Here is a 26825-nt window from a genome sequence, read left to right as displayed (position 1 = left end):
TGCACCCACACAAATATTCCTCCACATGACATCCCTTCAGCTGAAGACTGATGTGTTTCCTATTTCGGTTTGATTTCTAGTTAGAGCTCGCCTTCGCTTGACTCTGACTTTGAGGAAGTAAACACTCAGACAAAAAAACGGAAGTGCTGTTTTTAGAAATGCAGAAATGGCAGTTTATCTGTTTGTTAAGTATGACATGACGCCACGACAGACTGTAGCATCACTCTCACAGTCTGTTTATGATCAGTCTGCTCAATATGGATTAACTAGCCACATACAAACTGGGATATGATGAACTAGTTGAAAAGAGAATGCTTTTTCTTCAGCATATTGTTCTGTAAAGCTACAAATCATTGAAGTCAGTGAAACGGTACATAGTTTTATCAATCCCACACAGTGTTAAAATACTTGCAGTGTAGAGAAGAAGAGTGAGTTCGAGGAGGTTCAGAGCGTTTCACTTCTCACAGAATCCACAAATCCCAACGCAGTTGAACCCAGAAGTGCTCACGCTGTAAGAGTGTGTTCACCTCTTCTTGGGAAATGGTTAATTTTCAATTCCCTAAAACTCCTGTGACGTAACAGAAATATAATTTGCCTGAAGCTGCAGGCGGAGGTGCAGGATGTAGCGTTGTACGATTTTGCACCTTCATTATCCGAGATTGATTTTTAGCAGCATGTGTGGGTGGAATTTCACCTACATGTGTGTGTGTGTGGAGGAAATATCAAAGCGCACTTGTTACTACTGAATCCGCCTGTATTTGTTTTCGCTTCCTCCTCTGTTCGTGGCTCGGATGTCTCTTAAGTACAAAGACGAGAGTGAATGACAAGTCAGCCCGGTATAGAAAGCCGTCTGTCAGAGAGGAGAACAGGCGTGGCCCGGAGCTGCAGCTCTCTGCGGCGTCTCTCTCTGCTCCTCTTCCTCCTCTTTGCACTGCACCTGAATAATTACTTGTGTTAATTAGGCCGGGAAGTCAAAGCAAATACTGTCCTCCATCGATTCCTGTAATCAATCGGGCCCCTTCTGGTTTATCAGCCTGGATGGAGGCAGCCGTGGTTGCCTTCCATCTCGGAGCCAGGTGCCACACACACAGACAAGTCTTTTCTTTTTTTCTTTTTTTTGTTGTTGTTGTCTGAGTCTGTGCTCACCACCGCCGCATCGCCTCTTCTCTTCATCACTATTCGAGCCATAGCAACAGTCAGCTGCATTGTTTTAACCCCGCAGTTAGTCCTGCGCTCATTTTGCATTCATGTCGTGAGTACGTGCGGATGTGTTTAAGTCCAGTTTTGATGAGTGTTATAGTGTATCCAGTGTTTATGTGTCTGAAGAAGAAGATTTTGAAGAAATGCATAAATCACCACCACAGCAGTGGAGCAGAGACAAAGCTTTGATTTCATGGTGCCTTAAGGAGTTGTGTGCATCATGTGAGTAACAAGGAGGAGCCGCCCTTCTCCGCCAGTAACGCACATCTGCTTCACGTGCACACTTTACAAAGGGAGGACTTTGCCTCATATTAATATGGCATTCACTCGACCGCCAAACAAACCACAGAGTTATCAAACTATTCCTGCTCCTCTTCACGGTAGCAGCTCTGATATGTGGGATTTTTAAAAAAAATAAGAGGTCGCCAGATTTCTCCCTTCAATTGTGAAAGACTCAATAATACTGTACACATTTGACAAGATGTAAACAGAACTGAGCTGAATCATTAAACACATCTATGCACAGACCTACGAATCTCCCCCAACATTTTGCATTGAGATGATCAATTTTTTTCTATAAATGTAAATATTCCTGTTATGATCACTGACTATATTTAAAAAAAAAAAAAACGGGTGTAGCCTCGGTGACGTTAGAAAATCAGGCCAAAATACCTGAATCTGCCGACAGAGGCGAGGAATCAATTAAAAGCTCTGCTGCTGATCATGCACAGCCGCCGTGGACCGAGCATTAGCAGCTCTCCTGCTGATACAGGTGCCCCCTCCCCCCCAAAGAAAAAAAGAAAACAAAGAAAACACGCAAATAAACAAATTCAAGTTAAAAGACACTCATTGCATTGGTTAATTTTATTGCTGTGGTATCAAAATTGGTATCGTGAATTGTGGATTTCAGGTGGTGTTGGTACCGACTACCAGCATTTTGGTATAGTGACAAACTCAGAGACCAAAACTGTTTTTTGTACCATGTTGTTGGCAAGTTTATTTCTGCTGTAAAGTTGGCCATTTTAACATCTTTGGGCAATGAATTGCTTTTTGAGTTTACCTTGTGTGACCACTTGAGACACTGCAGATTTTGAAACTTCTTTATTGGCTTCAGCTAATGAATCAGGTTTTTGTATCAGCATTCAGATTTGAGTCTTTTTCCTGAAACCTAGAATAACCCCTTACTTTCGTGTGAGAACTTCAGATACTGTGACGTGAATACCTTGTCTGGGTTTCACATTGATGTCTACCATGTCGGCAGATTCTTCCTCAGCCCGAGCTGCATTAGGAAAACTTAAAAAAATATATTGATCCACTCGTTACATTTTATTTGTCAATCAGAGTCTGCTCATTTAGGCAGGCAGAAACAAACACAGTGATGATATACATGAGAACAACTTATCTTGAATAATACAAACACAGCACGGTAAAAAAGGGATCTCCATCTAGAAACTGGGGTACTGTTAAAATAATGTTCAAGCAGGAATAGTTTTTAATGTGCCACGTAAATGTCATATCCAAAATATGATCTAAAAAGGCTAAGACTTAACCCGGATACTGCGTACGCAAACATACCCACTTCCCCAGACAGCTGTTTAAGCAGCGTGCAACAGTGCTGCATTTCTACTGTGAAATAACTGTAATCGAAGCTGAACATTTTTTCCTCTTTTCTTTTTATCTCTGTGATCAGTGAGATAGCAGTGTCCTCCCTCTGCCTCTATTTTGCCTCTTCCTGGAGAGTAATCACTCCCAGTCGAGGGGCTCTGGAGCAGAATCTAGGTAACAGTGACATAATACATTTTCAAGTTATGTAGGCAATTACAAATTACACCTATATATATTAAGTGGGTTATTACAGAGGCTCTTGACAGATCTTTATTTATTTTTTTTTTATCCCACTCTGGTTTATATTTCCTCTGGTTCATGTGATCAGTTGGTACGCTGCTCCAGGTATAATACACTGCCAGTCAAAGGACACGGATACTATGGAAACGAGGGACGATGTGCTCATTACCAAGTGACGACCATCAGTGACTTCACCATATTTGGAAGAGCTGGAGAGGAGCGAGTGATCTGATTGGGAACCCAAGGACACTACGCCCCGCCCACCTATAGTAGAAACCTCACTCTACGACAGGGCTGTCAATCAGACAGACACGCCCCCAAACATACCACCTTTTGAGGCCTAATATTTAATTGATGATGGGATTATTTTTAGATGGACCGCCAGAAAACGAATAAGAAGGCGTGACTTTAGCGAATGACACCATATTCACTTGTGGAAAAAATATGTTGACTTTGGCCTCATTTTTCAGACCCAGAAGCTACATCCTCTTTTATATACAGTTTAGGGTCATTACTCATTTTACAAGGCTGCTCTACAGCAGTCCAGCTGCTACTATTTTAACCTGTTGTGCTTCCATGATCAATATCTTAACAAAACACCACAAGAATAAAGTAAGTTCAACACAACGCTCAGCCAGTACAACCATCCCTGCACAAACAACCGCTGCGTGTTGTCGGTGTTAGTCATAACGCAAAACCAAAGTACAACCACGGCTGAAGCCACAGTGACAGCGATGTCATATTAAGTCTGCAGTCATAATCAGACTGACAGTCGGTCTCAGCAGTGAACCAGCTCCTCTGCTTTTCCTTCTAGATGTGGTTGGTACAGACGTGTGCCTGACAGACAGCTGAGGGTGCACTGACTCTTCACTGTAGTCACAGCCATATAGTACAGGATGCTGTATCACAATGCAGCTCAGCCTTCCTTAAAGGTTCAGAGGAAATCAAAAAGTTATTGTGAGGTGATGCAAAATTATTCTCGCCAAACATGTTTAACATCTGCCTGACCCGCAAACTCACATCCAGGTCCGAATTGGTAATCGCTGCTGTGGTGGTTTTCAGTGGTCTGGAGCCAAAGTCTGACTTTAGATGTTGTATTGCTGTACCTGGGAAACACTGTAGATTTGAACAGTGTTTCTGAAGTGGAGAGGAAATATGTTACTGGTAGCGCACTGCAGCACGATGCACTGAGAGAATATTAATGAAGAAGAGCCACGTCTCTGTGTCCAAAAAAATGCTCTGCGCCTCTCGGCTAAAAGGTTTCGATGAGAAGGGAGACAAGTCTCTCTCTCTCTCTCTGTCTCTGTCTCTCTATGTCTCTCTCTCTCTGTCTCTCTCTGTCTCTGTCTCTCTCTCTCTCTCTCTCTGTGTGTGCGGGCGCTTTAACCCTGAGCTGTGGAGCAGACTGGCTGCTGTTTAATAGATTACAAGGCAACATGGCGACCCATCGATCGTATCCCCTCCACACACACTCTCACTCAGTTTCCCTTCTCCCAGAATCCAGTGGAGTCGGGTTACAGGAGGAGACAGAGCAGCGCTGCCAAAGACAGGAGAGTGTGAATGTGCTGGCAGGTGCCTGTAATTCTGTCCTCAGTAGGAAGTTTGGGCAGTTCGAGCTTTTTTCTTTCTTTTAAGCACTGCTCGGTGTGTAATATGTAATCACCTCCTGTAATAATAATAATAATCATGCTGCGCATTATGGAACTATTAGTTCTAATCTTTTTTTAATTTATTTTTTGAAATTAAAGAACCATGGGGCTCAAAGTTACAAAAGTTAGTCAGTTAATCTGGCAATTATTTCTTCAATTAATCGATTAATTATTCAGTTAACTTAAAATCAGAAAATGGTGCTGGTAGTACTTTACTACAGCATAAACTACAATATATTTTCCTTCCCAATGTAACGTGTTTAGACTATTTGATTAATAAATTTATTGTTGCTGTTCTAATAGTTACACTATGGCCTGTTTTTGTACACAAAAGTGCGACATAATCACTTCTAATCGATGATAAAAAAAAAACAACAGTTTCTAAGGTTTAAACATCAACCACCCTGCCGTCTGTTAAAGACACGTTCCCCTCCTGTTTTCCGCAGTCAGATGAAACCTCGGTGAAAATCACATTTGTCTCCGTCTGAACTCAGACGTGCTCGTTGGTGGTTTGCTGACACTTTTCTGTGTACTTCCTGCCAGCAGAGCATGCTGTCTGCAGCTGCTAGCATGTCAACAGGGCCTCCCACAGGTCTTCTGGGACATTTCACGTCCTCTTTTTAAACTCTTGTTTACTTTCTATCACAAAATTCTAACGCTGCTTTATTAAGATCAGCAAATGTAATCTAAATTGGCTGCATTTGGCTTTTTTTGTTGTTTTCTTTCTCAATTCAAAGTTAGTGGCTTAAAACATGAAGACCTCCCGGCACCACCTGTAGTATAAGAGATAACTTTTGTCAGGCCGACGCGTTCCTGCTCCTGACCTTCATAAGGGGACTGCAGGTGCTGTGCTTTTTGTCTGTTCAGCTGTGGTGGGTACCATTGCTGATGCAAAAAAAACCACATCTCCCTCCGTGAGGTACAATGTGTTTTGGCATTGCAGTTCAAACACATTTATCACACCAGAATAACAGTATAATTACAGTACAAAAACAGTAAGGTGTTATAATAGATTTTTATAAAGCAGTGCTGCAACTAATGATTATATTCCCTATCTAATTAGTCTCCATATTTTCTTTGTTGATGAATTACATGTTTGGTGTATAAACTGTCAAAAATCTAAATCCAAGTTGTTTTTGTTTTGTCAAAGTTAAAGTCCAAGAGTTACTTCATTGTAGTAAAAGAAAGTGCTGAGTCCTCTACTTTTGCATTTAACTTGCATTTGGCCATTGCTATCTTGCTAGTTTCGAGCGGTTTGGACGTGACCATATTTGGCCGAGGTGGGAGGGAGCAAGCGAGCAGTGGATATGACTCAATGTGATTGGAAACCCGAGGACACTACGCCCCGCCCATCTATAGCAGAAACCTGACAGTACCACAGGCCTGTCAATCAAACATACACACACCCCAAAAACACAGCTTTTTGAGGCCTAATTTCTAATTAATAACGGGATTATTTTCAGATGGACCCCAAGACAACTAATAAGAAGGACTGACTTTAGCGAATGATACCAAAATGACGAGTGGAAAAAAACAAACAGTATTGACTTTGTCTGTGGAGCCAGAGCCTTTCTGGAGCCAACCCCTATTGGCCCTCGGTGGTATTCGAGTTTGAGGCACTTCTGCATAGGGGTTATTTTTCAGACCCAGTCTAAGTGTACAGCAAGGTAATGATACTTGCACTGAGTTGCAAATCAAGTTAGTGTATTAACCAAACCGGCTAATGGAGGAAATAGTTCAGTACTTCATTTGATCTTCCTTCGTTTTTGATAATTTCTCTTTTTCTTGTTTGAATCTATCAAGTACTTTTATGTTGCAGTTTATTAAAGGGGAGGTAGATGTATAACGAGCCCATTAGACACATTAACATTCGTAATGTTTATTTATCATCAGTCATGTCTGTCTTGTGAATCAGCAGCGTAGATAATAAAGGCTGAAGAGCAGCTGCGAGGTATAAAGAGCGGCATCTCACTTGTCCTGAATGATGGATGGCACTGGTGTGAAAGTTGTAATTATATTATAACAGAGTATCCCATATATCTGCTTCCTCTCTTCAGAGATAGCGCACATGAAGGCTGAGATAAGCAGAATCCTTTGTGCTGCTTTAGAGGAGAGTTTTGGCTGCTAACTCAGGATAGTGCGGCACATTTACTGAGGCGCTAAATATCTTACATTTGCACTTTCTTTGACTTTTACCAGTTCAATTTGAATTGAGACTTGCTCAAGGCTGTGTTCAGACAGACTAAAGTGCAGCGGTGTAATTCTTCTCATTGGCAGAACGAGGCTGAGAGTTCTGGCTGAAAAACTCCGGGTCGCCAGCGTTTGCTACATGCAGTCCTGGGAGATGAAGATTAATGCGTTTTTGTTTTTCCTGCTGTTTACCTGATGATCATTGTTTAAGAGGGTGAAATGACAGCCACTGATCCCTTCTCATAGACTGAAAGTGCTGTGCAGTGTGTTAGCGTTGGATAAGCCTTTAAACTCATGGATCTGTTACTCGGGCGTATTTCATTGTCTTACAGATACCTGAAACAACACACCAGCATGTTTTCCTTTTTTTTTTTTTTTTTTTGCTGGTTTAAAGCTAAATGCCTGCAGAGTGTGACACAGCAACATTCAGTTCGCAGGATGAAGGTTTCCCTTCGGGGAGCTGCACTGCAGCCAAGTTTAGTCCAACAGCTTCTGTTTTCTGTCCTCTGATCCGTGTGGGTTTTGGCTTCATCTGTCCATCAGGCTGTTTGCCTTTATAAACCATATTGTTTATATTTCTGTGTCGATTAATAATACAAAATGTGTTTGCTGACTGCTTCCGTGTTGAACACACACTGCAGGCTCCTGCAGCTCAGCTCAGTGAGATGTGTCCCTCTGTTTGGACGGCATTTATCTGCTCTCGGGCGTTACAGGTCTGTCCAGCGTGCGCGCGCGCGCGCGTGTGTGTGTGTGTGTGTGTGTGTGCGTGTGCGCGCGTGCACGTGTGCGCGTTGCGTTCATGACCGTGAGGATGCAGGTGTGACAGATCAAATTAATGCTGTCATCATGATCTAAGTGCGAATGGATTTATGTGCAGCTGGTTTATTACTGATGTGCAGCGCTCTCCTCTGCGGTCAGTGTTGTTATAAGAAGTTATAAGAAGTTTCGGTGTCAGACTCTCGGCAGCTTCTGTTGGTGCGAGATGTCTCGAAGATGAAGTCGTCCAGCTGTGTTCGCCACCATTTGCTCAACTTGTCTTCTCTTTCTTTTCCAGCTGAAACTTGAAGATCGATCCATCGTGATTAGAGACATCGTGCGACGGAACAATTCTAACGTAAGTGGAGTCCTCGGTCTGTTTATAGCTCTTCCATCTTCTCTCTGCTCCTCTTGTTACTTCCACCTTTTTCAATCAAGTCTCTCTCTTTGTCAGTCATGTCGGTGCTCAGCACTGTATTCTGGTTGCTGCATCAGACACGACTGAAATATTATTACAGGTTGAAACTTACAGAGGACTAAAGGGAGACTTTTTGTCTCAGTGCAGTCTAACATCTTACAGTCTGAATATAAATGTAACATTAAGCCGTGATGAGATCTTGGTCTTGTTCTCACATCAGCGTGCTGCTTCAGAAGCTGACAGAGTTACACCTGAAACTTTCTGCTGTTAAACGATACGTGTCTGTTTTTGTTGTGTTACAGGACAACCAGTGTGGTATTGTGACAAACATTGACATCGAGTGTGCAGTGAAATTAGTGGGAACAAACTGTGTGCTGTATCCAGTCAACAGCAAAGACCTGCAGCACATCTGGGTAAGACGAGAACATTTCACTTTGCAGCTGGAGGTTCCTAACAATCGTTCCGAAGATGTCATGGTGACACATCATTTTACAGGGCAGAAATATAAACTGTTTTTTTTTTTTTATTTAAATTTTTTTTTTTTTTAAATAAATGTTCCAGAAAGACTCTGCTCATCCTGTTAGAAATAAAAAAATAAAAATAAAAAAAAAACAACTGTTATTGAACATTTATTGAAGAGCTGAGATTTGACCACTACAAACTGTAAAATTAAGTGTTATTGCATTTATTACTTTGATACTATCATGAATACTTTTAATGACTTGCATTTTTATCAATAATAGACGTTAACTAATGTGATTATAAATGTCTCTGAAGTTTCTTTACATGCAGTGAAGCATACAGCTTGTCGTGGTACAGCCAGGGAGTGTGTGTGATTACATGGTTTTGTTGAGGATAATTTGATGTTTGAGTAAGTGACAAACACAAAATGTTTCATCTCATTGGATAACATTATATATATTAGTACCCAGAATGATGTACTTGAGTTTTCGTTAGCAGTAGGGTTGGCCTAGGCAGACTGTCAGCAGTAAACTAACTCGCATGGATTAAACATTTTAGTACTAAGAGGCAGTGATTCCCAATCTGTGGTGGTGTACCACCGGTGGTACACTGTGCGCCACCTGGTGGTCAGCAAGAGTCCCACAGAAAGACCTAACAAACGCAATACAACTGCCACAAGCCCAAAAACTTGTCATTTTCCTAATTTAATTTAACAGGCAACAGTCATTCACATTCCAGTTTTGTAAAAATGTATTATTTGATGTTAAAATATTTTCAAAAAATTGAATTCGCCTAAGTTTAGCCATGTAAGACGATGTAACCTCATGATTACCATAATGCTAACCTTACTTTATGCAGTTGTATTCAGACTCCTGTGAGGGAGTGTGAATTTAAAATGGAGACGTTGCCAGAAAAACAGTTGAGAGGCAAATGACAACATTTAATGCTGAAGAAGAGACTGAGATGCAGAGTGACGCCTCTTTAACCAAAAAAATTTGAAACAGCATCTTTATGTTGTTGTTATTTAGGTGCTCTGAGGGTGTTGCTCAGTTAAATTAATTTATAAAAAACATTGTTAGTATCAGCAGTGGGAAGTGGTCTGACAAGTTTGGGAACCTCTGTCTTAAGGAATCAGTTCAAATGCAGGAAACTATGTTTCGGTACCTGGAGGGAAAAATCTGTTGCTGCTGCAGTGTTGGATTATGAAACGCATGCAGCTGAATGACTCTGACCTGCAAGCTGTTAGTATGACCCTGTAATTAATCTGTCTCAGGTAATGATTCGGTAAAATGTGAAATTGATAGTGTTCCTGTTTTGTTTCAGTCTTTTATGTATGGCGACTACATTGCCTATGACTTCTGGCTGGGGAAAGTGTACGACCTGACCAATCACATCATCCTCAAGCTTTCCAACGGTGCCAGGTACACAGTGTGTGTGCGTGTGTGTGTGTGCGTGCGTGCGTGCGTGCGTGCGTGCGTGCGTGCGCGTAGGTGACTATACCGTGTGTGTGAGCGTGCTCATGCTGGCTCACATCCATCAGTGCCAGATCCAGTGAATGTCAGCCAGTCGTGTCTCTTTGCTTCCCTCTCAGGTGCTCCATGAGTGTGGAAGACGGTGCCAAGCTTTACGACGTCTGTCCACATGTCAGTGATTCGGTACGTAGCCACAAGCTCTCATGTGTCACTTCAGGTCCATTTGCTTCTTAAGTTCTCAGTATGGCTGCTGCTCAGGGGTCCGACTGAAGTTCACACAGAATCTGAAATACAAGTGACTGATGCTGCTTCATTTAGGCTGAAATTTATTCTTTTAATTATAGTGAATTTATTAATGAAGTTTAAGATTACTGTTTATACGTAATATGATTTGATACTCTCGTGCCTTTTTCCCCAGTGGCAGTAAAATTTTGATTGCCTTGATGTTTGTATGACATTAAATTTATTTTAATTTACAGAAGGTGTTAAATTAGTGCTGTATTGTAAATGTAACAGTCAAATGTTGAATTAAGTTTACTTTTAAAGAGTATAAAGCACTCTCTCTAACAGTTTGTATGTTTTCACGGTTTTGTTTTTTTGTTTGATTATTCAGGGTCTGTTCTTTGACGAGGCGTACGGCTTTTACCCAGGCCAGGTCCTGATTGGTCCAGCCAAAGTCTTCTCTAACGTACAGTGGCTGTCAGGGGTCAAACCTGTCCTCAGCAGGAAGTGCAAGTTCAGGGTGGTGGTAGAGGAGGTGAGGCAGTGATGATGGTTCTTTCTTTTCACACTCTTGTGTGTGGGAGAGAAAGCAGCCGATTCAGCGTTTCCTCTAACAAAACACAAAGTTGTTCAGTGACAAACTGTATCAGTCAGATGTGAATAAACTGTTTCCAAGATCTTCAGTTGTTTAAACGCTCACTCGGGGGTTGTTGCGCTTTCCTCAGGTGAAGGTGGTGGAGTTGAAAGTGACGTGGATCACCAAGAGCTACTCCCCCAAAGGCTCCGACAGCGTCTATCCACCTCCGTCCACCATCACACAGGAAAACCTCTGCAGGTCAGTGCACTCATCCATCCACACTTCGACATCTGCTTCCCTACAGTTGTGTTTGTTGTTAACCTTGTTTATCATGTTTGGTTTGTTTTGCCAGTTTCTTACTACTTGGAGAATTTGCATAACTAACCAAGCTGATATTTTGAATCAGTGGTTTCCTTATTAAGATTTTTAGGGGCATCTTGGTCAAAGCTTTATCTAAAGATCAGTTTTAAGTCTGTGTGTGTGTGTGTGTGTGTGTGTGTGTGTGTGTGTGTGTGTGTGTGTGTGTGTGTGTGTGTGTGCCTGAGTTGAAGTCCAGTATGTCACAGATACAGAATAAACACACACTGATACACTGCAGCCGCTCCCGACTGAAGTATGTAGTGTTTTAGTAAAGTGATTCTTCTGGTTGGCTTCAGGGTGAGGCGCCTCGGCTACTACGACCACACCCAGAGGCAGCTGGGAGAGAGGGCCCTTTATGTCTTCCCTGCCAAAGGAGATGCCACACGCATCACCTGTGAAGGCCCCGAGGGTGCCCCTGTCCTGCCTGAAGACCCTGTTGCCAGAAAGGTTTGCATTGGTGTAATTATGTGTGATAGAGTATACAGTAGATGGAATTGTTAAAAAAAAAAAAATCACCTGTATTACATCCACTGTTCAGGAACAGAGACGATCAGTGGATCCTGGTTTATTTTGAGAAAGTTGTTTGTCAGTGTTTTCTTTACAGACAGATAGTACTTTCAAACTACGAGGCATTTTTGATCATCTTTAAACTCTCACGCTGTCTGTGTGTCTGCCTCCTATAGTTGAAAAGGATGTTCAAGAAAGATTCTGGGAAGAAGATGGAGAACGCCGACTTGCAAGGTGCCAGACATCACTCTGTAGAGAGAACGCAGTGTCAAAGAGACACACACACACACACACACACACACACACACACACACACACACACACTCACTCACTCACTCACTCACTCACTCACTCACTCACACTCACACACACATTCATTCATTCATCATGTGGGATTGTGTTATCCCTAATTTGATGCCGATAAATCAGTAGTGGTGACGATATTTGCAGGTAAGGAACAAGAAAGTTCAGAAATGCTGAATCCTTTCAGTGGAGTTCAGTCTGTTGACATAAAATAGTTTTTGTAAAAACACTTTCCTGGAGCAACACATAAACAGAAGTACAGTATCAACCGATGTGAGATTAAAATAGGATTTTTAAAATATCTTGCCATTGTAACAATGAGCTACAACAAACATTTACTGGTGTAATATATGGCATGGACATGTATGCGTAATGACATTAAATGGTAATGCCTATTATAATGTTAGGGCTTTTCTTTTCGTTTTTGCTTACATCCTCCCCAAAGTAACTGAGAGCAGAATATCTCTGAATAATTTCAAGTTCCTGTGAGACATCAGGCAGCCCTTTCCACAAATGGAGCTCGCTGCAGAGGGAACAGACTAATTGGAAATTGTACTGAAGTGCAGCACACTTGAGCTGAGGAATATATTTGTCTGCATGTTCAAGAAATTACAGGATGACTGTGCGTCTCTGTGAAACCACATCAAAATAAGAACTTCAAGTCAAATATGAGCTAATGTCTGGCTCCTTATGAAAATGTTCTATAGATATATGATTGAATGTCAAATCTATTCGACACTCTAGCTGGTTGAACATCAATAATCTATAAATGCTATACACTGCCGTCACTAAATTACTGTAACGTCTCTGTCCTCCAGGCGAGCACAAATCAGAGCAGGCGGACTCGACTCATCCCAACAACAACGGCCCCGTTGTGGCCGTCCAGAACCCGCCAGACTCCCACAACGCCAACGACACGTCGGCCGAACACGGGGAGCAGGATGCCGATGACGAGGCTGCAGAAGACACCGACGACACCAGGTCTGTTTACATCGTATCTAAGTGCAAGAGGCACTTGATAAACTCGCCTTATCAGCTACTTGGTCCTCTTACAGGGTGTTTACATAGTTGAGGTGAGATTCTGTAATCATGATGTGATCTGATGCAGTAGTGAAGGGAGTTAACACAAGCATGAGCATATTTAAGGTTCCCGTCAGAGATCATACGCTGTCCAGTACAATAACGACTCACTGTGGCAGAACTTCTTTTGGCCATCACACACCTGGTCTGCAGGACCTAATTATTCTGCTTATTGTCATTTCCCTGCCGAGTTACCTCACAGATGTGACATGTAACTCCAGTAATGTTTAAGTTTGATTTATAGTATTTATGAAGCTGAGCTGCTGGTTTTTAATTAACTCGATTTCATGCGTGTGAATTTGAGAGAAGAGCAGATATCAGACGGTAACTAACACTTTTAATAATACATATTAAAGTGAAAGTGATGTAGATATGTTGTGTCAGTTTGACAGCCGGAGACCGAAGCCTGCCGGACAGCCTCATCACAAGTCAGACCTGTTTAGAGTTGAGTCGTCATGTCTCAAACACAACCAAAATATGACCCTTATAAGATTCAGAAAAGTTATTGCAGGTCTATTGAACTGAATTTGAATATATGTTGTAGTTGTTAACGTTATTGTGTTTACAAGACCTGTGTCTGTTGACTGTCCTGTTCAATGCCCCTGAAAGTAAAGCTGCAAAGGTTAGTCGATTAATCGATTAGTTAATTGACAGAAAATGAATCACCAACTATTTTGATTTTGATTCAATCAAATAAATACAAAAATTATGTGTTTTCCAGCATCTTACATGTGAATATTTTCTAGGCTTTTTTGGTCCTCAGTGATAAGAAACTGAACATATTTTGGTTGTGGACTGTTTGTCGGGACGTAGATTAACCCTCTGTGTTTCTTCTTGTATGTGGCCGTAACCCGGCTGCAGCTCTCTGACGTCGTCGGCGAGCTCCACAGCCTCGTCTCAGAGCGGCGGCCTGGGAACCAACCGCAAGAAGAGCATCCCGCTGTCCATCCGCAACCTGAAGAGGAAGCACAAGAAGAAGAGGACCAAGTTCTCCCGCGAGTTCAAGCCCGGAGACCGGTGGGTTAACAGCAGGAGATACACCAGCACACAATATAGTTTCTTTCAGTTCTTCTGTCCTGTTCTTCTTTTCTTCCCTTATCCCCTCTTTAAAAAAAAAAAAAAAAAAAAAAAAAAAGTTGTATTGGTATTTATTTCTACCAGTGCTGTCGTCTGACTGTTGCTTTTCTGAGTATTTATGACTCATCAGACCATGTTGTGACTCCGTGATTGATCTGGTGCATTTTTTTTTAATGTCCGAGATTCGACTAAAGTGTGTTGGGATTTGACGGATCGATAAGTCTGATAATGGGGCTTTCTCCGCATTTAGTTGGCCTCCTGCTGCTCTGTGAGGAAGAGAATGTGAAGACCAGTGACATCATCTGTTGCTGTTCACGCTTCTTTCCCTAAAAAAAAAAAAATCACTGGGTCTAGTTTTTTTGTTTGTAAAAGGGCTCATAACATGTCTCGATCTGTCTGACTGTGACACTCGAGCTTGACGGTTCACACACACACACACACACACACACACACACACACACACACACACACACACACACACACACACACACACACACACACACACACACACACACACACACACACACACACACACACAAAGAGAAAGCCTCTTGGTGTGGACTACTTTCAGTCTCATTTCCTCAACCACACAGTCAAACTCGGCTTACAAAAAACTCACTTCACACGCTGTTTACACTCCACCATACAAACCACATACTTCCTGTTCCAATGCAATTCAAGTTCTCAAATTAAAACCAAGGTTGACGACCTCTCGTCTGGGTTTTCAGTGAGCATGATTCTGTGCTTCACTTTGTAAAATTGAATCTGTTTTTTGTTTTTGTTCCTTGTGCATAAGGGTGTTATTGTGGATCAGATATTTTTGGCGGTGATGTAAATCAAGACAGTCATGTCCGTTATTTTCTGTTTTGACTATTTTAAAGATCAATCAGAGGTCATGTAAAAGGATGTGAACTCTTGCATGACAGTGATGAAGGAGCAGAGTACTGCACTTTAGTGTTGCTCATCCTGTCACGTTGTTAGACTCACAGCGGACAGTTTTTAGGATCAAAGGATTGAAGTTGATGCAGCAGGACTAAAGGGGTGGTGAGGCAGGATGAAATGATCAGAGGAGAACTGTGAACTACACAATAGGATAAAGAGAGAGAAGATTGAGACAGATGTAGTGCTTGGATGAAGATAAAAGTTACAGTAAATAAGAGGATGGGAAAGATGAAGACATGGTCCAAACAAGACTAAACTCTAAAAGCTGAAATGGACCTAAGACTGTTTTATTTTTATTTTTCTGCAGGGTGGCAGTAGAAGTTGTATCCACGAAGACCACGGCTGATGTGATGTGGAAGGATGGGCGGGTGGAAAAAGGGATCCGATCAAACGACCTCATCCCCATTCAGCACCTCGACAGCCACGAGTTCTGCCCCGGGGACTTCGTAGTAGACAAACGACGTGAGAAAGAGCCTATTTTTGAACTACTTTTTTGTTTAGTTAAGAATTTTTCTGACATGGAGTGCGTCAGGTTTCTCTCCCTGTGGACTGCAATGATGTGTTTTATATGTGGGCCACTCCACCTCGTACCTACAGTATCTAGGTCATTTGCTGAAAATGTGCCAACTTTGTGTGCGTCTGTGAAATGGACTGAGTTTTACTTTAAGGCAGTGATGTTGCAGCCAATTTCCTTTTTCTCCCAACAATTACAGTTATTTATCTACAAAGGTTTCTTCTCTTTGTATTTTATGTACTTTGTTTTGGTCTCTAAACTGTATGCATGTGTGCGTTTGCGTGCTTGCCTCAGCCCAAGCCCTGCAGGACCCGGGAGTGTACGGTGTGATCCAGTCTGGTGATCACAAGGGCAGAACATGTGTTGTGAAGTGGATCAAACTGAACTCCTCCAGTGACGACGTGGAGGTCAGTCAGGAGAACGACGTGGTTGTGATTTTAAAGACGGTGAAAACGAGTTTGTTTGAACGTCTGTGTGTCCGAGTGTGTGAGGGAGGAGGGAAAAATGCAATGCAGTAACCATAGCAATTTCACTACAGTAGATACATTCATATTATTATTTTTTTTTTTTTAAATATAGGTTATCGGTTTGGAGGAAGATGTCAGCGTGTACGACATCGCAGATCATCCAGATTTCCACTTCCGCACGACGGACATCGTCATCAGAATATGGAACTCGGAGAACGGACAGAACGACTGTGAAAATGAGGTGAGACTGACTAGAAGACTGCTTTTTATATGAATTACACTGAATGTGTTCCTATATTTAATCTACCCCCATTGACAAGAAACACAGTAGAATGCAATAAAGTTGGGCAGCACCACAAACTACAGCCACAGAAGTGACCCTAAACTCCTCCGAAACAGTCCCAGCATAAAGCTTTTCTGTTTTCCATTGTCGATAGAAGCTGGTAGTTTTTTTTGTTTTTTTTATCACCTCCGTCGGGGTTCTAGGCAAGCTGTGCTGATACCAAAACGTGACATGAAAACGCTGCAGAACACTGATTTGTGCATTCACAAACATGCAATTAACTAACTGAGCTACTGTAGCGATGTCAATCTTTGTTATTCACAGGACTACTCGATTAACAGCAACCTGCAAAGTTATATTTACTTAAAACTATATTTCAACTTTCATACAACAGTTTCATATTATAGAGTAATAAAGTCACATCAAAGGGCTTTGCGGTCTGTACACTACACAGTATCCAGAGAGCTTCTTTAAAAAAAAAAAAATCATATTGTTGTAGGTGTTGTTGATAATGGTTGTCTCTACAATCCTCAGACATCAGTAGGCCAGGTGTTCAGGGTGGATGTGAGCAGCAAAGTGGAGGTGGTGTGGGCAGACAACTCCATGACCATTGTCCTGCCGCAGGTAGATGTTTGACGTTTGAAAAAAACCCAAAACTGACTGTAACGTTGTGAGACAGTTGCTGACCGTCTCACCATCACTCACACAGCACCTCTACAACGTGGAGTCTGAGATCGAGGAGACGGACTACGACTCTGTGGAGGAGACGAGCAGCGTGCTGTCCACCGAGGAGTGGGAGGACGAGAGCGACAGCTGGGAGACGGATAACGGCCTCACCACTGAGGACGACAGCCACATCAACAATGCAGAAGCCACTGAGACGGCGACCCTGAACCCCACGCCCACTGGTTCCTCAACATTCATCATCCCCCCACAGGAGGGCAGCAAAGCCGGGGTCACCAGCCCCACTAAAGGAGTCCCTGGAGAGGAGGGAGAGGCCTCTGTAGCTGTGGCCAGTCCTGCCTCTGGAGGAGGTGGCCAGCTTATTTATATTTATATTACATAGTGCAAAGCATAAATCACCAGTCTAGTGTCTCCACTCATGGGATAGTTTGTCCTCCATAGGAAGAAAAGCGCAAAAGCTCTTTTGTCCCAGTTACAAGTTTTACACCTTAACAGAACTCTCCGTTGGAGTCTGTATCTTTGAACAAGGACAGAATTGCTGATTACATTTCAACATTCACAACAAGTACATTTCATAGTAAAAGAATAATGATGCAACAACATTAAAACAAGAAAAAAAAAAACACAAAAATACCCATCCCACAAACATACAGAGTAAGGCATCATAAGAGTAAATAGAAAGTTCAGCTCCACCAGATGTAGGCCGTACAGTAAATGTCGTTAGCACCTGATGGACTGAGAGCTCAGACTTGAATCGTAGCTGGTGAGCAGGTCAGAAATGTTCTCGACAGCCAAACAGTTTAGTGTCTACTAACGAGTATTTTCTGAGTATCCTGTTCGTCTGTGCCTCAGACCTTTTATTGTTGTCCAAAAACGAAAAGAAACACATCAGTGAGCCACACTGTTGCACTGGCTGACTTGTTCACTCATCGCGTTTCACTCGAGCACTGTAGTTCCTTTTGATTCAGTCCCTCATGCACTCTCCTACTGCCTCAACGACACAGTGCAGGATGTTCATAGATGTCAATAGATCCCAACGTGTGCACTAGATTCTACTTTTTGTGTGATGGATTCTATAAACTACAAGTTTTAGGAATAACAAAATAAACATATATATTTATGAATTTGATCTCCAGGTTGAGAAATGCACACAAGATAGAGAAGCACATTGTTAATTTTGGGGATTTATTTACAATAACAGAAACGTGTTATTTGTTATGTACTCATGTCTTTTAACTTAAGCTTTTTGTTGTCTCGTGTTAAGAAAAGTTTGCAGGTACATTGACTGAAGGTTTTCCTGAGAGATCCATACTATCCATAATAAGATCCATAATAGAAATAGTATTCAGGGGGAATCAAACATCAACCGGTGCTTTTATTCCTAGAAATCGTTTCACATGTCTTCCCCCTTCTGCATCCTCACGAAAAATTCTGCCTGTTCAGGAACCACACCCGGAGGAGCAGTCAACGGAGCAGAGAAGCCCAGTAAGGATGGCGCCTCTCGGGGCTTCAGGGAGTTGAAAGAGGCCCTGAAGATCCTGGAGAGCCTGAAGAACATGACCGTGGAGCAGCTGTGGACCGGCGGCTCCCCGACCTCGCCAACCTCCGCCGAACCTGCATCCGCAGCTAACGTAGCGAGTTCGGTGATGCCGACGGCCCCTGAAAAACCGACTAAGGAGAAACGTTTCCTGGACGACATCAAGAAGCTGCAGGAGAACCTGAGGAAGACGCTGGACAACGTAGCCATCGTGGAGGAGGAGAAGATGGAGGCGGTGGGGAGCGCCGGAGCAGGGACAGAGGTAGGTTTTAAATGAATGTGCCACGCGTCGGGTTGATCTCCTGTCGGTAGATTGTGTCCTACCTGCTGGTGTGATCCTGTTCAGGCAGAGAGAGCTGGGGAGGAAAAGCCTCTGCAGGAGCCGCAGACACCCGTGGGTGGACAAGAGTGGCACAGCGAGTTTCTCAGCGACACACCGGTACTGTGCCAACAGAGCGGCGGCAAGCCCGGCGTGACCTTTACCAGTGCCAAGGGAGAGGTGTTCTCAGTGCTGGATTGGGCACCAGGTGAGGCGTGGACATGTGATGTCTTGTATAACTCGTCTTCCTCTCTTATTCTTTGTCATCTGTCCATCAATTTTCGCTTTCTTTGAACCTTCCCTTTGTCTCATGTTTTCATTTTTGTTGTTTCTTCCTGATTGAAATGATCTACTAATCAAACCCTGTTGAGACCCCAGATTGTTTGTGTTGTTTGTCATGTTTAATTGGTTGATTCATTTAAAAAAAAATTTTTTTGTTAAAGTCATCCTGCCCACCATTAGTTACATGTTTTCTTACATGACACCAAACAGTAGACTCACGTTTCTTCTTGACTGACGGTAACGGCCTCCCACTTCTGTTCTGAAATCACACACGCATATTAACTAATTCTCTGCCCACACAAGCTCTGTTGTATTAGTAAATTTCTATTTTCAGTCATCGTCCATGTGGCGTCTCTCGCTCTCTTTCTGTCACAGACACTCATTCATTTAACAAGATGGAGTTCCAGCCGGCGGAGGCGAGGAAGTTCTTCAGCACAGTGAGGAAGGAAATGGCTCTGCTGGCGACGTCGCTGCCTGATGGTATCATGGTCAAAACCTTCGAGGACCGCATGGTACGATAATAAGCAGAACATTGTTTTATTTATATATTGATTCATGGTCAAAAACTCATATTCTTAGCATTTAAAGACAACCCACTGATGACGGCGTCTGCTGGAAAACCACTAGATTCACCTCGAGGCACAAAATTGAGAAATTCCATTTACCAAATGTTCTGTTACAGAAGACCTCAAATTTGGAGACGAAGTAACCTTGAGAATACTTACAAGGCCTTTGTATTTATATCCTGCAAACCTGTGAGAAATATCTGCCTGTGAGAGACAAGATCGAGAATGTGGAGAAATGGGGGAGGGGGGGGGGGGGTACTGATTTAACACTGTTTGTAAACAGTGAAGGGTGGTGTATACCCACAGGCTATAATATTATTCCTAAACAACTGTTATGGACCCTTTTTGAACCTGTATGCCATCATAAGGTTTAACCGAGTATCAACGATGAAAAACAACCGTAAGAAGTTTAAGGTAGAAGCAGCGAGTCGTCATCTTTTTTTTTTTTTCTTTTTTTTTTCAGTACGCTCAAGCAATTGGTATTATCCAGCAATAAATAAAAAAAAAAAAAAAAAAAAGGTTACGTGTCTGTAATACCTCTTTACATGACTATGATGTCCTGCTTTGTTCTCTCATGTAACTGCTGTCCTCCCACAGACACCTCATGCTGAACATCAATGTGCTTTTAATTACACCGACGGCCCACGTACCGAAAACCCCGTATCACAAAGTTCTGTTCTCTCCCCCTCGCCTCCCGACGCAGGACCTGTTTTCAGCTCTGATCAAAGGGCCGACTCGTACGCCCTACGAGGACGGCCTGTTCCTGTTTGACATCCAGCTGCCCAACATCTACCCCGCCGTGCCGCCTCTGTTCCGCTACCTGTCACAGTGCAGCGGCCGCCTCAATCCCAACCTCTACGACAACGGCAAGGTCTGCGTCAGTCTGCTGGGCACCTGGATCGGCAAGGCGAGTGCAGTTCTGCGGGTTTGCGTCTCGTTGTCTCTCTGAACTTGGACTAAATAATATCCGGCGGTTTTTAACGATTTTTTTTTTTTTGGGGGGGGGGGGGGGGGGGGGGGGTCGACCTCTGTGTAAACTGACGAATGTGTCACGTCTGGACAAACCTGTTTAAACCGGTTTAAACCGGTTTGAACAGGTTTGAACCTGCTCTTTTGAACTTCTCCGTCGGCACCAGAAGTTGAAACCCATTTCATCATTGAAGTGCAGCAGTTGTGTTCCTGCTTCCTGTTGGGAGACGATCTGTAATTGATTCTCAGAGCTTTGTGTAAAAATTACAGTTATGGCGCTAAATATGATAATTGATCGTATAATATTTCTTGACTTTTGCGTCTTCACGACAGAACCACTGCTCGATGTAGGATGGTCAAAGGTTGAGCGGGAAATATGACGTGTAGTTTGTGCGTATTTCTCTGTGGAGGTTTTTTGTTGTTGTTGTTGTTTTTTTACGTTCAGTGTTTATACAGCACCTTCACCTGCTTTGTAATCCAATAAGAAAAGGAAAGTCTGGATTCATACAATATGGGACCTTTTAAGAGTGTTTTTCACTGCTTCCTGGAAGAGTAACACAACTCCTGCAGCTGCTGTCGCAGTTCAGTGATGCTCTCGGTGAACTTTCACAGCTTTTCTAATCTGGTGCGGTTTTTTAAAGGCTTTTGCAGTTGCGGCGGAAATCACGTCGTCCGCCGATCGGCAGCGTGTCGCAGGTCTTTTCGGAGATTTCTCCGCTTTTTCCAGAATCCGTGCTGCTTTGTTTTAACGGTGGTTTGATCCACAGGGCACTGAGAGATGGACCAGCAAGTCCAGCCTGCTGCAAGTCCTCATCTCCATACAAGGTTAGTGCGAACACACACACACACACACACACACACACACACACCTGTATTCCTCCTCCCTTCTTAAAATGTTAAAATGATGCACTTGAATTACTAGTTTACAAACTCTTTTAACAATCTTGACTTTTGTAGTTTTTTTGTTTTGTTTTACAGGAACTCCGCTTCTGAATTTCTGAACATTTGACTTTACGATCTCGTTTCCTTTGTGCGTCCGCAGGCCTCATCCTCGTCAATGAGCCCTACTATAACGAGGCCGGCTTCGACAGTGACCGGGGCCTGCAGGAAGGATATGAGAACAGCCGCTGCTACAATGAGATGGCTCTGATCAAGATGGTGCAGTCGATGACGCAGCTCCTCCAGAATCCCGTGGAGGTCTTCAAACAGGAGATCCAGGAGCACTTCGTCTCCAACGGCTGGCGGCTCGTCCACCGTCTGGAGGCGTGGCTCGAGCTCAACGACGCCGCCGAGAGGTGTCAGGCAGCGCACTCATCCTCCAGGGCTCAGCACTCCAAGGACCGGCCTTCATCCGTGGAGCCCCTGGACGAGCAGCTGCCCCTGGGACCGGGGGCCGCGGCCCACGGCAGCCCCTGCAAGCCCGGGGAGGAGGGCGTCACGGGGAGCGGGGAGTTAGCAGTATCATGGAGGAGGAGCTGGAGGATTCAGGGCTGAGTCCCTCCGCCGCAGCGGGTCCGCTCAGCGGGAGCTGAGCCAGAACTCGGACTGCGACAGCACCCAGGGGAGCGCCTCCCTGTGTGGGGAAAACAGGGGCGGCGCTACGGTCTCTGTCGTCCGCAGCGGCACGTCGGAGTCGGGTTCTGCCGCGGTCAGCGGAGGAGGCGTGGCCTCCTCGGGGAGCCAGCCGGTGGTGCGACCGAAGAAGAGGAGAAAGAGCTACCGGAGTTTCCTCCCCGAGGGCAGCGGCTACCCGGACATCGGCTTTCCCCTCTTCCCGCTTTCAAAGGGTTTTGTGAAGAGCGTCCGAGGTGTGCTGCTGCAGTACCGAGCTGCGCTGGCTGCCGCTAGCGTCCCCGAGCACATAGAGGACAAGTAAGTGCCTCCTCACCGTTTTCCTAACACACCACCGCACCGTCCCCCCGCTGCTTTCTTCCTTCTCTTCTACCGTTTCATCTGCCTCGAGCCACATAGGCAGGATCCATTACTTGTACGACAACTTTCGGTTCCCCGTGTCCCTGTCCAGAGCTGCACTGTGCCCCCAGCACTGCCCACATTTTTTTTATCCTTTGCCTCCATTTCTTAGTTTTTTTCTGCTCCGGCTGCCCTAAACTCCACAACATTTCTGCCCCCCGCCCCCACCTCATAATTCCTCTCAATCAAACCCCCAACTGCAGAAGAACAGCACCTTTTTTGATCAGGACTGCAAGCAGGTTCTGGTTTTGGATGCGACTTGATAATGTCTTTGTTTTCCCTCAGCGTCCCTTCAGATGAGTGTGACGGATAAAGAGGGGTGAAACTCACAAGTGCTCGCCCACTCGCTCGAACCTGTGGGAGCAACCCCGCCGCACAGAAACCCTCATCTTTTCACAGACGCAGGTAAAAACACGGCGCCAGACGTTTCTCTCTCGGCTTCAGCAGGGGTTTGACTTTAGTGGCGAACAAAACAAAACAAAAAAAACAAACAAAAAAAAAGGACCGAATGAGATGAAAAACAAAATCTGTGCCATGAATTCTCCTCCACTCCCCTCGTCATCCAACCAGCCTCCGGCAGCTTCCACTGTTTGGGTGGACATGTGCTGATAACCACTTTGCCGTCTCAATCGGCCCGACAAATTCAAATCGGACTCGTGATCGTCGACGGCTGGCGTCCACTGAAAACTGCAACTCCCAGCTGCTCCTGGGGGCTCGGTCACCTGCGGCTATTTGTAGCACTACTGATATTATCGCTGTACCATCCTGCACTACCACCAACCAACCAACCAACCAACCAACCAACCAACGGACGAAAGGACAATCTGGTCTGGCAGAGGTGAAGTATAAATACTCTTGACCAGGAGGACTTAAAACAAAAAAAACAAAAAAAATGTAAATCACTGGTTGTACGCTTTCTGCCAAATCCTCTCTATTCACACACACACACACACACACACACACACACACACACACACACATGAATATTCATCGTAGTACAGGCTGAATGTCCGTAAAAACTGCCAACCACAACCGCTTCACCACTTCTTCCACTGCATTTGCTGGTATTTTCCGTTGCCGATCACTCACACTGAACCACACCGCGGACATCCAGCGGCAAAGTTTACATACAAATCACCTCTGGCGGTCAGACCGTTGTAGCCGTTTGGTGTGTACAGAAGCCAGCCAGGCTCAGGAGGACAGTCGACGTGAAGGAGTTTGTGCTCCAAGTCGAAGCTGAACTCGCCTCCACATACAGAAGTTCATTCACTTTTTGTAGAATTTAGTGAAGTCGTTCGATCACCAAACTGGAACGTCGCGCTTTGGTGTTTTGATGCATTAGAGGTTGTTCTTACTCACAGAAGCTGAACTGCAGGTTTCACAGCGGAGCTTTTTACCCACAATGCTACGCTCTTCCGTGACGGAGGTGCAGCGACATCACCGCAAATGACACGAGAATAAGTAGAGACAAAGAAAAGGAAAAAAACAAAACATACAGCATCCATTCCGTTATCTCATGTCAACATGTTGCCTTACTTGAATTGTTCTTAATGATCTCAGACCATTGTGTACAGAGCTGCTTGTGTCATGCTTTAGACATTAACCTGCGCGTGTACACACACACACACACACACACACACACACACACACACACACACACACACACACACACACACACTAAAAACCACTAACAACAGTGTTTCCCTCACTTTCTCCCACTTTCGGTTCTTAAATAGTTTCCTCCTCTCCAAATTGCACGTGATAGACAGATTTTAACATCAGAATACAAACTACAGGAAGAGTGACGCTGAAGGTTTGATGATGACGATGTCATCAATCTGATCATGTTATTTCATGTGTTCCCTGGTTTGAGCGTCTTATCCCATCAAAGTCTACTGATGAGAGGGAGGGGAAAAAACAACAACAACACAAATTTAAAGCCTTTTTTTTTTCTGTCTCCTCACTGCATATATTCAGTCTGGAAGATTAAAAAAAAAGTCGGGGTTTTAATTACTAAATTAGCACAAAGCGAAAGCTTTGCCCCAGATTGTTCTGTCAAACTCACTTCTGGGTCGAATCGGGCTTCCTGGAGAAAACAGCAGTCTTTGTTTACATCTTTTTAAATAACTGTATCCCACCGCCGACATTAATCTCCTTTTTCTTTCGAGATATTAAAAGTCTTATTACAGTTATTCATATTATTATAAAACAGGTCAGACAAACCCCTTTTACTCGCTCTAATCTGTGACTTAAAGAAGAGGGCGTTGGCTGTCTGGTATTTTACTTGAAAAACGAGCCTTGATGCTGAAGAGTGTTTCTGAATGAGAGCACACGGTGCCGTTGTGAACCGATGAGTGATGGGAGAGGAGAAAAAAAAAAAACAAAAAAAAAAACAGCTTAGAGGTGCTGCGTTTTAAAGAGACTTACAAAAAATAATGAGGGTGTTTTCTCTTTTCTTTTGCATTGTCTTCCATATTTTCCCCGCTGTGACTCTTAAAACTGGCATTCCTGTATCAGATGTGGCAATCGGGCATCCACGACGTTTTGTCCCCTTCCCGGATTTTACTTTGTCATTATTTCGCTGCCTTTAATGCTGCGGAGGACGACGTGTCGCCGCGGCATGTTCGCTTTGTTGTCCCTTTTTCCTCCCCATCATGCTGCTGTTTGTGAAACGTCTCCCGTCACATTTCTTGGTGGAGTGTGTTGGAGAGGCGACGCTCCTGCTTCATCTCACTCCTCATTTGTCAACAGAAAATGTGAAGCTATCTCAAAGGAAAAATCCAGCAGGATATCAAGCCTGATGATGCCATGTACAATTTTCTGTGTATGTGTATATTCTTCAGATTTAAACCATTAATTATTATTATTATAATTATTATTATTATTATTATTATTACTGCGAGAAGTTTGTTTTACAGCCAAAGCATGTAACAAGTTGCTTTAAGCCTTTTGAAAGGGGGGCTGCTCACAAGACTTGACTGTACGATGTCTACATTTCCACAGTGGCCTGTTATTGATATAATATTAAAGAATAACTAATGAAGTTTAATTTGTAGCCTGATTCCCTCTGTACAGACATCATGACTATATTGAAATATAAGAATACATACAGTATATATTTAACACAAACTTGAGTTCTAACGAGTCACGTGGATGCTCGGGGGGGCGTGCGTGTACAAAGTGCTGAGTGTGTATTGTAGTTCTGATTTCATTTTTTTTTCATGGTTTACTTTTGTTGCTTTAAGACAACTGTATAGTGATGTATTAAACTTTGCAAGCAGTACCACAAAAACATCGTGGCTTTTATTTATTTGGATCCGTTGCATCGACTGCGCCATGAAAAAGAAAAAGTCGATTTGGGAGGAGCGACCTCCCCGAGCTGAACCCGAGGGGAGGTTTGTTGTCGGACTCTTGTTGGTCGTCACGAGTGTCCAACATGAACACCACGAGATGGGACCATGGAGGAGATTGTCTGGTTTGAGGGTCTCGGGATCTCTTTGCTGCTATTTTGCAGGCGATTGCGTCCCGTTGGCTCCATCAGACCTTCAGCTTGCTCTGACACGGTTTGCAGCTGGGATGAAAGTTGGCACCTACAAAGTTTGAGGCCATTGTTCTCCGCTGGAAACCAGAGGATCGCTCCTTCCCGGTTTGGGGATGAAGGAGTTTTAAGTATCTCAGCGAGGGTGGGATGGGAGCGGGAGATCCGACCAGGCAGATCGCCGGCTGTGTGAGCAGTAAAGTACTCGTTGCGCCGGACCGATTTGGTAAAAGAGGGAGCCGAGGGGAAGCTTTCCCAATTAAACTCCGTCCTGACCCGCACCTCTATTCAGGAGCTCTGGGTCCCGGCAGAATGAGATCGCGGATACGAGCGGCTGAAGTTGAGTTTGCTCCGCAGGGTGGCTTACAAAGAGGGCATCAGGAGCTCCGACCCGCGGAGGGAGCTTCAGAGTAGAGCTTCTGGTCCTTGGCATCGAAAGGAGCCAGTCGAGGCGGTTCCAGGCAACGGATCAGCATCTCTCCTGGGCGTCTTCCACTGGAGCTTTTCCAGGCGTGTTAAACTGGTACGAGACCCAGAACACGCTGATTGGGTTTATATAGACTAGATGTCGTCTGGCCTGGGACGAGGAAGGTGTGGGCGAACTTGCTCAACCTGCTGCCACTCAGCCAGACACG

At 44.0% G+C, this 26825-nt stretch overlaps 1 protein-coding gene across 1 annotated transcript in view; it reads left to right on the top strand.

Annotated features, from left to right (window-relative positions):
* The window catches only part of ube2o (ubiquitin-conjugating enzyme E2O), a 39349-nt gene extending 13405 nt beyond the window's left edge, over positions 1-25944 (top strand). The window contains 24 exon segments of the mRNA XM_069168432.1: positions 7939-7998; positions 8361-8471; positions 9844-9941; positions 10112-10175; positions 10606-10749; positions 10940-11049; positions 11448-11598; positions 11835-11892; positions 12780-12942; positions 13903-14058; positions 15368-15522; positions 15869-15981; positions 16154-16282; positions 16859-16948; positions 17034-17358; positions 18452-18807; positions 18892-19072; positions 19522-19658; positions 20416-20619; positions 21449-21506; positions 21724-22127; positions 22130-22198; positions 22201-22553; positions 22938-25944. Of these exon segments, the coding sequence (XP_069024533.1) occupies positions 7939-7998; positions 8361-8471; positions 9844-9941; positions 10112-10175; positions 10606-10749; positions 10940-11049; positions 11448-11598; positions 11835-11892; positions 12780-12942; positions 13903-14058; positions 15368-15522; positions 15869-15981; positions 16154-16282; positions 16859-16948; positions 17034-17358; positions 18452-18807; positions 18892-19072; positions 19522-19658; positions 20416-20619; positions 21449-21506; positions 21724-22127; positions 22130-22198; positions 22201-22553; positions 22938-22965 (3717 nt within the window). The 3' untranslated portion in view covers positions 22966-25944.
* The last annotated feature ends 881 nt before the right edge of the window (positions 25945-26825 follow it).

The sequence above is a fragment of the Embiotoca jacksoni genome, unplaced genomic scaffold, assembly GCF_022577435.1.
Source record: "Embiotoca jacksoni isolate LCO1_2020_lvr unplaced genomic scaffold, fEmbJac1.0.p SCAF_4, whole genome shotgun sequence".
Lineage (NCBI taxonomy): Eukaryota > Metazoa > Chordata > Actinopteri > Embiotocidae > Embiotoca > Embiotoca jacksoni.
The sequence above is the reverse complement of the archived record's forward strand: the minus strand, read 5'-3'. Positions and strand labels throughout refer to the sequence as shown.